We start from the raw sequence: 13,208 nt of genomic DNA on the forward strand, positions 1-13,208 counted from the left end.
CACAGGTGAAGGACGTTAGAAAAACAGGAAACAAAATCCAGAAAATTAAATGAGAAGATCAACTCAAATCAAAGTAAATAAGAAACAACCAAAAGATAGCTATCATGGCAAAGTGAATGAATAAATGTACATGAGAAAACACAAGTGTGGGGAAGGAGAAGTGCTGCTGTAGCCCCTTTAGTCAGCTTGTGTGTGTGCGTGTGTGTGTGTGTGTGTGTGTGTGTGTGTGTGTGTGTGTGTGTGTGTGTGCGTGTGTGTGTGTGTGTGTGTGTGTGTGTGTGTGTGTGTGTTTCTCTGCAGCATTTCTTACCCTGCCCAGCTTCAGCATTAGGTAAAACTATTCTGGCAGAGATTTTTGTTTACTTCTCTAATTTTATAGCAGACACAGCTATCTGAAAAAAAACAACCTGAGCTAATATATATGTAATTTGATTACTGTGTTAATATTGTAATGATTATAGTGTGTATTGCATATCACAGTGTTGGGGGAAAAAACAACCTTGTAATAGATTTTTAAAAAACTAGGAAATGCAAACAGCACATTTATTCATAGTTTTCAGAGGATGTGTGAGGAAAAGCTCAGCACACCGGCAGTGGCATTTTACTCATTTACAGCCTGAATCATATTTTAGTTTCTAATTAAGCATTGACCGGCTAGCTCATGGTCTTATGGCAGGAGGCAGGACTCAACAAGTGGTAAGTCTGTTGTAGGGCCATGTTTAACTCACATTTTACTACACCAAACTGTAGACATTTTGTGGCATAAATGCATTCAGGGAGTAATACGGCATTAAAAAATGACTTGACTTTTCAACTAAATTTAACCGCAAAGGTTTTCTTCAGACAGATATAAAAAAAAATGCCACTAATGATCCTGATCAATAACAACGGCACAGAGCCAACCTTTTTTTAACCTTTTTTGTCTGGATGAAAGCCCACTAACCAATTTCCAGTGGAAGCAAGAGTCAGATTACTGCACAGTCAAACATTTGACAAAAGTGATATCGTGTGCAAAAGGTAAATGTTTCTGAATCGCATCTTTTATCAGAACTAAAGTACATATTACACAAGATGAAGCCTCCATGTCATTGAAAAAATGCATTAAAAATGCATATTTTACTCTAATGTGACATCAAATTTGACCACACCCTATGGATCGCTTTTGAGCTCTTCTAACTCTGTGGAAACGGACAAAATAACAAAGGCAAAAACGTCATTCAACAGGAAAATAACACCATCATGCAGTGTTAATCTAAATAATGTTCTATAAATACATACACATTTTAGCATTGGATTAGAAAATAAGCTCCACTTTGAGCTGTTGCTAGTGTGTGTGTGTGTGTGTGTGTGTGTGTGTGTGTGTGTGTGTGTGTGTGTGTGTGTGTAAGCACACTGATGAGCATCATTGTATCACAAAATGAATTAAAAATTGTACTGAACTGGATGGTACTTATCAAAAATAACATAACAAAGCAATTGTATCAGGTGTAATAGACAATTTTCTGGTTTCTTCTTTCAGCTCCATTTTTCAGTATCGTTGAGACACAGAGAAAGCAAGAAACAGATGTGAGAAATCTGATTCCTCCCACATGAGCAATAATCTAATAGAACGAGATGGAAGGGGACACATGATTGAGTGATGACATGGTCAGTAGTTGGATGGCTGCAAGACATTCATGGGTGAAAAGGAGGGAGGAACAGAGTTACATGGACAGCACATCTTAGTTCCTGGTTATTTTGTTTATCATGCTTACTCACATTGATGTCATAAATATAATGTAATTAATTGTGGGCAAGTTTAGAGGTGATTCGGTAGACCTGAAGTTATTTTTTTGTACGACGAGTACCTCATAACACCTGTCCCAGCAGCAGGGTTGCCAGATTGGCCCTGCGTTGGAACTCTGCCAGAAACGACATGCAGGTCACTGGGTAGTGCTAATACTTGGCAGTGCATGCTGTTGCTGTCAGTACAGTAGAAGTATTTGTTGTGTTGTGGACAAACCACAAAATTATACAGTGTCTTTTCAGCTCAAATTCCAAACTCTGTTTAAATTTACATTGTACATACATTATTTATTAATGTAAAAACATTTTTTATTCATTGTCCTAAGGTCAGTTCCTGACTGTGTGCATAAGTTCCATTCATAAAAGATGATGGGAATGAAACAACATGTTAAAGCAGGTTCTGAGAGTCGCTTTTGCATCTTAAGCACCTGTTACCTGTAAATCTCCTAAGGCCAGTCTTAAAATCATGGACAAAAATGTCTTTGTGGTTTCTCAACACTCTCCATTATCTGGATCATCTAAAAGTATTGCTTTGGTAATGCAAAAAACCCAACACAGATTCTGGTTGTACTTCCTGGTTTTTGTATTAAGATGATGTTTCCTAAGTAGAGGCTATTACGTGAATCAAAACAAAAACAGCAAAGTCTATCAAAGATAAAGTCACTAGATGAGAGGTGGAATTATACTTTTTAACACTATCAAATTTTAGATCATGGTCCATTATCTTAGCATTATTACTGGCTATCATTAGGCACAGTGATTCAGGTACAAATAACCTCACAATGCAACATGTGATGGACAGACAGGAATAAAAATGGGATAGATGGACACAAATATATGATATAAACATATATGTTTATATTTTACTGTAAAGTAGAGCTCATTGTATCTGGCTGATTCCAACTACACTACTGGTCAAAAGTTTTAGAACACCCCAGTTTTTCCAGATTTGATTGAAAATCATACAGTTTAATCTCTCACTGCACTCTGAAATGAAAGCATGGTACAAATAAGCAATTGGAGTTGAAAAAGAAATCATAGAATGAATATATGGACCAAAATGTATTCTAAACTTTTGGCTCATCAAAGTAGCCACCTTTGGCAGATATAACAGCTGAACACCCGTGCCATTCTTTCTACAACAGAAATCAAATATTCTTTAGAAAGCTCTTCCCATATCTGTTGCAGAAGTCCCCATAAATGTGCAGCACTTGTAGATTGCTTTGATTTAATTCTTCTGTCCAGTTTATTCCAAACCAGCTTGATTGGATTTAAGTCTGGAGACTGTGCTGGCCATTAAATGTTTTCAAGCTTACCTTGTTATATGCACTTGCATATTAATAATCCTCATGCTAATCTATTTCTTTGTTGACTCTTTGTGACCATGTCATAAAAATAAATAAGCAACCTGCAGCAAATATCACACTGACGTATAGTGAAGTCTCCTTAAAACTCATCACATATGGAAACTTGTAAAAGATCACTCCTCATTGTGTTTAAATATACTGGGTAAGCCTAATTTTTTGAAGTGCAGGGCTGATCTTTTAGCTCAATGTTAATAAGATTATCATAGATTTAATGTGCCACCAAGTGAAAGCAGAAGTAAAAAGTGCAAAACACAGAGTTCCCAAACAGGATACAACCCGAGCTGACAGACATGTGACTTGTACCACTACGACACCAAGAGCCTCCGACTCTGTTCCTGTTTGCTGCACAATTGTGATGTATCAAGATGCCAGTGTCCCGTGCATTCTTTCACATTACCATACGCATTTGATTTCCCAAGATGAGCACATGATAAATTCACATAGTTTACTGTATTGTGTAGTAAAGTAGAGCAAAACAAACTAGATCTAAAGAACAACAATCTAGAGGTGTAGTTTCACAATTCAGCCTGAAATATTCCAATAACAGTCCATCCTATACAAATCACACGACTGAAAATGGATAAAATTCCTATTTTCTTAACTTTTCATTACGATAAACCAGGAGTTAGAGCTTTGAAACACTAACAATGGAGCTAGAATATTTATGAAAGAGATATTTGACATGTTGTATCATTGATGAGAGAGGAAAGTACAGTCTCAGTTTCCTTTGCTGCCTTGATTTCTGCCTTGAATATGTCCATTGGAAAATAGATTTTTTCCTATGTTTTACTGTAGTGAATTTAATTCCCTGGGCTTGTACTTCATCAGTATACTCAATCAAAGCTACTTAGGAAGGAAACCATGTTTATGGGATTAGAGGGGATTGGATGTAGATGAATGCTTTGTCCCAGTGTTTGTATTTTAAAATGCACAGACATTTGGCTACGATCCATCCCTGATTAATCTACTTTTAGAAGTAAGTCACTGCTCTGTAAATCCATTACTTCAGTGTCTCGGGGTCTGTACCTTTTCTTATGTAACCATTTAACTTGTGTGATCTTCGTGCTGCTGCGGTTCTTGGGTTAGTCAGTCCCTAGCAAAGCTGAGTACACTTCTGTTTTGGGTCTGTGCAACCTGAGAAGTGAGATACTGCAGATGAAGCAAATCGGTAGAGTGTGATATGGAATAGCGAGAAGTGAGGTGCCGATAGGATGAGAACAGAGGGAACAAGAGGAGGAGAGAGTTATTCACAGACAGATGGATGGATAATGTACTTATGAGTCAAGATCCCCCAGGAGCCACTGCTGTCTGCTTATGTCACTCACCACTTTCATCACTAAGCCCGCCTCCTGTCTCACCTTCTATCACACTTGCCTGTCTTCTGCCCTTTCATTTAGTTTCCTGTACTTGTCACACATTTCCTCCCGTCTCCTCTCCTCTCTAATCTTTTGTTTCCTCTATGTCCATCATTACGCCCATCTGGGGGAAATTCCTTCCTGCAGCTGCTCACTGGGAAGGCCTTGTGAGATTATTCACTCATTGATTACATCTCTGAGTCCAAACTTTATTCATTAATTCATCCATCCTTCTGCTCATCACCTTGTCACAGGGCTAACTGTGCTTTACGTCATTGTTCCATTCAGAGCATCTCCTTATCCATTCATCAACCTGTCCAGTTACTCATTGATTCTATATGAAATCATTATCATTAATACATTTCCAAAATAAATCAGTCATTCATTCATTTGTTCACTTTTTCATTCACCCCTGTATCATTCATAGTAAGTAAGGTGATTCTCCATGAATGCTTACTGTCAGAGAATCTCTTTCCCAGTCATAGTCAGTAGGTTCAGCCCGTAAGGATGTGAAGGGGGTATAAGGTATCAGCTAATGCCCAGGTCTTTGTCTGACTGCTTCAGTCATCTGGGAGGAAGGTTGTGTGTGTGTGTGTGTGTGTGTGTGTGTGTGTGTGTGGTTAGGGAGTGAGGGAAGCCTGATTTATGGTCCCATGTTGGTTTCCATTTGCATAGCTCTTTGGTTGTGCAGAGAGAGGGATTGTGGGAATTCGGCCAGTGCAGAGGTAGTGGAGACTCACTTGTGTGCACTCCTCCAAAAAGCCAACAGAGCGTTGTGCATAGGTAGAATCCTGATTGGTTGAAAATTGAAACAAAAGGGAACCACAGAAGAAGAGCCATGAAATGGCACTCTATCAGCAAGAAGTTCTTCAAATATGGTGACTGTTGTCTTTTCTGTGGCAGGGGCTAACAAAGGACCAACAATGGCACAAACATGAGCACATGTAGCACAAATATACTGGTCCACATTCCACACAGTATCAACACTGCCACTGGGTGACAGCTAACAGCTACAGCATGTAGATGTGCATCTGCAAAGCTCTGCCTAGCATCTTCAGGTGCTACATTTAGGCTTTTTGAAAACCTGTTACTTTTCTTAAAAGACAATGGATACACCTTTCATCACACAATTAAGTGTGTTACATTTAATTAATTTAATTAAATGTGTTACATTTAATTGTATCAGTGGAGCCCAATCTATGGAACTGTTATTTTATGTAGGCACATGATCCATTTACACGATAAAAGCAGATCTGTAATCTGTAATGTTTCAGATGATATTTCCTACACATCCACTACAAATCTCATGTAGTTTGAGCTATTTAAGTTGTGTAGCTCGCCTCCTCTTCAGACCACTTTGTAACCCACCTTTACCTCAGCTCCTCCTGTTCATGATGTGCCTGACTTAATTGCTGTCAACACTACAGTTACTGATGACTGATCTTGTTTTTCTCACCCCGTTGCTTCACTGAATGCAACATTTCCTTTTGCTACTATCATCTGCCTGCACTGGATTTTATAGCGGCATGTAAGAGATGCATATGGTGGAGATCTGCTTTACGAACACCAAAATTGACTGGCTGCAGCATGAGTAAATGTTTTGTGACCACTTTTGTAAGGTGCAGCCATTAGGGAGACAATCCAGAACCCCTGTCTTGAGGAGACGTGTATTTTAACTTTCATTCAACTGTTACGAGGCATCAGCAGCAGAACTTGATATTCTGTGTCAGCAAAGTGATGTCATGCTGCTTTTCTTTGCTGACATGTTGCAGAGGGAATTGTCAGGAAGAAAAATGCCTTTCTTACTCTTTTTTTTTCAGCCTGCTTAACATTCTTCTTAGAACTGACTCAACTTTCGCACGGGTTTTCACACAAAACAAAAGCTAGAATGTCCAAAATTGTGGAGATTTCCCCAAGTCTGTAGGTCTTAATGAGCTCACACGTGCATGTAAGCTGATATTGTATTACCTCAAATACTGTATGGCTCCACAGAGGCCCATTAACTTAGTATTGCATCATAGGCCCGTGCATTAGTCTGACCGAGCCCCGCAGACGCCAGAGGTGTCCCATGTCCATTACATCTCTCTCACCAACCAACAATCATTTATAAGTACCACCTGTCTCACAGCAACACAACAGGGACACATTTAAGGGAAACACCATTGTTATTGGAATGATAAACTACCAATATTGATGTTTATTGAGGCACCATGCAGTAAGTGATTGGTTCATAATTTGGGCTAAGAGCCTTTTAAGTAGCATGATGCAACAAGTAACATCATTGCTGGCCTCAGTTGAAATATTAAATATCTAATACCCAGTGTGTGTGTGTGCTTGTGTGCGTGTGGGTACTGTGTCTCCACTTACTGTTTTTCCTTTATTTTTTTGCAGGGTGTTTTCATTGAATTTGTATTCTGCATACACTAATGTAATAGAGTCTGATTTGTACCCCTAACATCATCATATCACAGCACAGATTTACGCATAAGCACACAAATGCCATGTGCAGGATTGTTTGCATCTGGAGTGTAGTCTTAGTGTTGCAGCTGGGCTTTCTTTAACACGAAGCAACAAAAGCTGAAAACTGTAACTCTGACCAGCTCCCTGGAGCTCTGGCTGAAGAGGGATTGTCTCTCCTGTCATGAGAGTGATTAAGGGCTTACACTCTTACATTTCATTCTAGTCAAACATGTGCTGCAGCTTTGCCAGGTATTGCCTCTTGTGTTTGCACACTTTTGTGAACGGTGCTTGTGGTCTTAGGCTTGTTTGTCACGTTCACCTAGAGGGAAAACAACCAGGAAGCTCTCCAGCCTCCTGTTTAGATTCTTTTATGAAACATTTACATTGTACATTGCATATTTGTTTAATGTGGAGCCATTTAACTAAATCTACGACACAAATGGCTCCTTTGATCTACAACCCCTGCCAGGTAAATGGAGGTGCAGGACAGGAGCCGCTCCCCGTCTCGCAGGACCAGCCGAGTAGAGCAGGTAGTGGGACGATGGCTGAGACGGTCCAGAGACTTGGGCAGCAGATCTCACTCTCTGAGCAGGTATTATGTCTTTTTTTTGTTTTTTGTATAAATCCATTATTTTACCATTTTTACTATCTTTGATATATTTTGCCTTGAGATGCACCTGTCTACAGTCATCATCAAAGGAAGCCCATATTTGTAAAACCTTCTAAAACAGGTTCTCTCATCCAGTAACAAATAAATTAATGCTTTAATTTGTGGCTTTTCACAATTATTTCCTTGTTTTTGTTATCCCCACAAATATAAGGCTGTTCACAGTAGTACTGCTCTGTGAGAAATACAGATACTGCAGTAAGATGTTCACTCCTGAATTACTCCTCCAGGGATCGGGCTGCAGCAGAAGGGAAGACAGCAGAGTCCAGTAGCTCTGACCAGAGGAATTATCCCTTCCGCTTCAATATTCAGATCCAGCGCGACCCAAACCTCAACTCTCATGGCCTCACGCTTTCCTCCCAGAACCCGATTCTGGTGGAGGAGGTCACCTCAGGTAACGTTTGCAACAGCACCGTTCTAAGGAAATAGCCGTGACACAGATTTCTGAACTTTAAATCAAATGGGTCTCTATACTAAACCTTGTTGTGTTTATAAATAGCTATTCTATGCGGTGATCTGTAGCCCTCTTGTCCCTAAATCTACTGCAGCACTTTTCACTACCTTGGGAGTAGAAGGAGTGCATTATTAGTTTGAATCAGGGCCTTTTGTTTTAAAGCTGACACTGCATGTTCACCTGAGCCCTGCTATAGGAACCTCTTCACCAGCTTAGGCTTCTTCTCCCACAGAGACTTCATCCTACCTGCCAAGAGTCAATTTCTATTGCCACAGTCTGCAGAGCTCTAGTACTTTGTCAATGTCTCCCACCTAAAATCACACCTTTATTATTCTTTCTGTAGGTGAAAACTTACGACAGCGTTAGCCACTGTACACCTCATGAGTGGAGAGTAGCAAAGAACAAGTAATTCCACAGCCACAGCATAAATTAAAGGATTTTGGTATGTAAACCTACAGAATCATCATTTAATGCACCTCTGGTTTTATTCTACTTTATGCTTGTATAAGCTGCTATTACTAATATGTTTAGGACTGATATGTTTACTCAGCTAAAAGCTTTACTGACAACGAGGCTGTGATTGTTAGGAGGTAAAATACTGTATATACAGTTCACTCAGGAACAGAATATTGTTTGGCTCATTCTCCCTGTTGTCTCTAGAACCATGCCCTTATTTTGCATAAAGTAAATCTCCTCAGCAAATGAAGGCGTGGAGCTGTGCCAGACCCCTGCAGGCCTCTGGCCAGTGTACTGTGCAACACAAACTGACAAAAGTGAAGCCTCCAAGGCTGCAGATACTGCATACATGCACACAAAATTATATTAACAGAGGAAATGAACTGTGGTGCTTATGTGTTTGTGTGTGTGTGTTCCAAAACACATTTGGAAGGATTCAAGGAAGATGGAGTTTTTAGCCCTCGATTGAGGCTCTCAGGGAGCACATACATTCGGACGATGCACTGTCTCCAAGAATCACTTCCAGGCAAATGCCTGATATGCAATAGACGGATATGACTAAGATTAGAAGTATGGTTCGGGTTTCAAAGAGGTGGAATGTGTATGCAGCTGGGGGGTGTGGTTGGAAACCTTAAATCAGTCCTCTTAACTAAATTAATTTACAGAGATGTAAGGATTTGCCAGCACATGCTGCACAAAAGGCTTCCTCAGTCAGAACCTCGTTTTTTCCCTCTGGCAATAGCCTGCTATAAATCACTTCTAAAGCAGAGGTGAAATCTCTCCTTTAATCAGTTCCTTTTTAGAAGTCTGACGTTTAATAAATGTATACAGAATTTTTTTACGCCACACTATTAATCACAAAAAATAAAAAGGAAAATTATAAATATATAACTGGATGAAAAAATTTTAATTTCAACAGCACAACAGATTTTATTTCGGTTTGATGACACCATTCAAAATTGTTTTGCATATTTAAAAAAAAAAGAAGTAGTTGTGAAAGAGATTTATCATGGAATCTATACAATTTTGTAAAGTACCGAGTACACTCCATGATTCAGTAGCGTGTAGAACCACTATTAGCAGGAATCTTTTTAAGTAGTTGTTGTCTGTATGACTTTATCAGTCTCTCAGATCATTGTGGAGGAGTTAGTCCACTCTTTAAAATATTTCTTAAATTAATTGAGATTTGCAGCTCTCTTAAGATCCCACCACATCAGAGTGGCTCAACCATGTTTTGTTTTTCTCAATTTGCGCCATTAGGTTGTAACTTTATTTTCACTGTATTGCATTTTTTTCAATCAATGGGCTATTGGAACACCTTTCTTCTTTTTCAGCCATTCTCTTGTAGACTTGCTTTTGTGCTTTGGATCATTGGCCTGTTGGATGACCCACTTTTGTCTGAGCTTTAGCTGTCGGACGGATGGCCTCATATTTGACTCTAGAATACTTTGTTATTCAAAGGAGTTCATGATTAACTTAGTGACCTCAAAATGCTCAGATCCTGTGACTGCAAAACAAGCCCAAATCGTCACCCCTCCACCACCGTGCTGGCTGTTGGTGTAAAGTGTTTGTGCTGATTAACTGTTTGTTTTTTAGCAAACTTGTCACTGTGAATTACAGCCAGTAATTCACAGTGGACTCTGTCAAACAAGACATAAGTCTGTTGTTTGTTCAGCTGCAACATTGCAAATTGTGCTGCCATGTTCTTGAAGAGAACAAACAGGGTTGTCATAACATAAGCTGTGTCCCAAAACGTCGGCTGCATCCTTCGGAGGACTCGGCCTTCACGGTCTACGTGGGCCGGGTCCTTCGAAGACCAAGAAGGCCAGAAGTGCGAGGCTGTGAAATGGGACGGTCTAGCCTTCAGATTTGCATCACCACTGTGTCAGTGAAGTTTAATAAACTCGGCCATCTGCTCCTTGCTATCTAAAATATAACAGGACACTGCCATAAATTCTCGACCGTCTCACACTTCTGTTTAATCAGTTTTCTGTTTGACTTGTATTCAGCTGTGTGAAAATCCCAGAGGAACCCACCTGATGGATTAATAAAGTTTTATTTAATCTAATAATCTAATAACTTTTTCTCAGCCAAACCGATTGACTCCGGAACAAATAAAACACTGAAAAAAGCCAAACAATTACATTTTTAAGTTATCCGAGTGATGTTTAACCTCAGTAGCGAAAGACAGCATGTAAACAATGAAGCTGGGAGTCCGCAGCTCTCGCCGGCTCAAGTGACCATTGAACCCCCCGGCTAGCTGTTGAGCGGGTGGGTAACAGACGTCTCCGAAAACGTCGGCGCACTTTTGCAAATATGCAATGTCTTGATAAACCAAGCAGATATTTGAAGTTTACACAGCTACTTTCTCGCCTGAAAATATGTTAAAAGTTTCTGGGATATGGTGGGCCACGAAGGATACACCCGACCCATCCTTCAAAATCGGGGAAATGAACGACGCATTTGTCGGCCGCTTTTGAAGGACTCGACGAATTGGGACAGCCTTCGTCGGCTGGCTGTGACGTAATCGGCCTTCAAATGCAGCCTCCGGAGGATGCAGCCTATGTTTTGGGACACAGCTATAGAGTTTCATACTCAATACTGATACCCAGGAAAATACTGGATATACCATTTTTGATAGCGTTGGACAGATAATGGCGCCATCCTGCACCTACAGAAGAAATGGTGAAATATTCACAGATGCTCTGTGAATGGCAACAAAAACCATTACACAGAGGTTTTTAGTAGTTTCTCCAGGCTTGTGTGTCTGAAGTGTTATTCTGTGACCCAACATTGTCACAGATCTGAAATGGTAGAAAAGTTATCATCATGTGGTCAGCAGCCTGATGACTTCAAAATTTCAAGAAATAAAACTATATGGTTTCTTTATGCATCCTAAAGTACAAAGATGGGATATCAAATACTGTAACATACAGACTCTGAAAAGAATCACTGAAATGTAACTAAACAACAGTTATTGCTATTAAAAGCATATCTGTATTATATCCTACATTTATTTCTCCTAGAAAAGCGCATGGGTCTGAATCCCCCTGAGGTCCAGGGTCAGATTACCTTCTTTCTCTTGTCCTCTTGGTCACCATCTGTTTCTGCCTGTCAGACACACACACACACACACACACACACACACACACACACACACACACACACACACGCATAAAGATGCTGTTGCTCATGTCTCCAGTGGCCCCACCGAGTCTTGGCTCAATTCGTTCTCCCTGTCCGTCTGTCTGCAGCACGTGTTGCAGCATCTTGACTGTGAAATATGAATCCATTATTCGATAGGCTTTTTCAGGCCCATCAATATCGCCCAACATCTGTCTATGTTTATTTTAGTTATTTAATTGTGATAACATACTAGTATTCAATGCTTTCTCTGAATTATATGGTTACCTGATGTACAGAATAAACACATGTTGGTGGATGATATGGTTTATTAATAAGTAACAGAGATGATGGATGTCCCTCAGAATAGATTCACGTATGCTATTTGTGATCTGAGGCTCAGTTCTTTTGCTTTCCTGTTAGCAAGTCAGATCGATTGCAGTTTTATTTTTTAGCCGAAATCACAGACGGAGCTTCTGAAAACGGCTTGACTCCCATAATTTGTAAACACAGTAAACAAATTTCAAATGATTTTTTTAATCTTGTTTGCTAGTGTCTAGTTTTATGGAATATGATGTAATGTGCGTGCTGTTCCCGTTAGAGTTAAAAGCGATGATAAAGCAAGACATGCTGTGGGATGTGATTGACAAGTCACTACCCTATGAGAGTGCAGCATCTTTTGGTTTCTCATTCACATCCACCCTTTGCTTGTCACGCCTGACTTTAAAACACCAAATCTGCCGTGGGGAAAACACTGAGCTTAAAGTAGCACAGCTCTAACTGAAGTAGCTATTATATGCAGTCTATGGTGAAAAGTGTGATGTTGTAAAATGTAGTAATTTATCAGCTAACTGTATGCAACACAAAAATACAGTTTCTTTCACATCTTGTACCAGTTCAACCAGAGCATAGTTTAACATGCAGAGTTCAAAGGCACAGCAGCAGCAATAATGTGTAGTAGTTGAATATAATCTGTGCTTCTAATTATAGCTTTTGATCGCCACTGAAACACATTTACATGTTCATTCACCGAAAGGACAAAGATAACAGATGTCGTCAGTAGCGCCGACAGCAGCCAATCGTTTTTGGATTATAGAGATGATAAATAAAATATTATGTCGGTACTGAGAAGTACAGTAAATGAGGTGGAGATAGCACAGTTGTTATATGTGCCCAAAATTGGAAGCACAATGATTGGTCGTCCCACAGTTAGATTTGGAGAGCTGTATGAAAAATTATGCACTGAGTGAGATGAAAGGAAATCACTAGAATACAAGCTACAGCCTGTCAGCAGCGCCAGTTGCAGTATGAGCGCAGGCTGATTGAACACCCTCGGGCACGACAACACAAGGACATTTTGTGTGTGCAGGTGGGCCTGCAGATGGTCGGCTCGTCCCTGGCGACCAGCTTGTGAAGATCAATAACGTCTCTGTCGATGACCTGACCCCAGAGCAAGCTACTGAGATAATCAGGTCTGCACAGACAGCTGCATTCACAAACACACATGCATATGCCTGATGATTGGTACATACTCTGCAGTT

General features: G+C 40.0%; 1 protein-coding gene across 2 annotated transcripts in view; it reads left to right on the top strand.

Moving 5' to 3' along the window:
- Nucleotides 1-13,208, top strand: part of frmpd1a (FERM and PDZ domain containing 1a) — a 51,115-nt gene that overhangs the window by 16,693 nt on the left and 21,214 nt on the right. For both annotated transcript variants that reach the window (XM_085277929.1, XM_085277928.1), the window contains exons 3-5: nt 7,437-7,559; nt 7,865-8,028; nt 13,037-13,139. In XM_085277929.1, the coding sequence (XP_085134055.1) occupies nt 7,441-7,559; nt 7,865-8,028; nt 13,037-13,139 (386 nt within the window). In that variant the 5' untranslated portion in view covers nt 7,437-7,440. The remainder of the gene's footprint in view (nt 1-7,436; nt 7,560-7,864; nt 8,029-13,036; nt 13,140-13,208) is intronic.

Source organism: Mchenga conophoros, linkage group LG6 (assembly GCF_057382185.1).
Source record: "Mchenga conophoros isolate Kocher_MC1m ecotype Shallow Benthic linkage group LG6, M_conophoros_male_GT1.1, whole genome shotgun sequence".
Lineage (NCBI taxonomy): Eukaryota > Metazoa > Chordata > Actinopteri > Cichliformes > Cichlidae > Mchenga > Mchenga conophoros.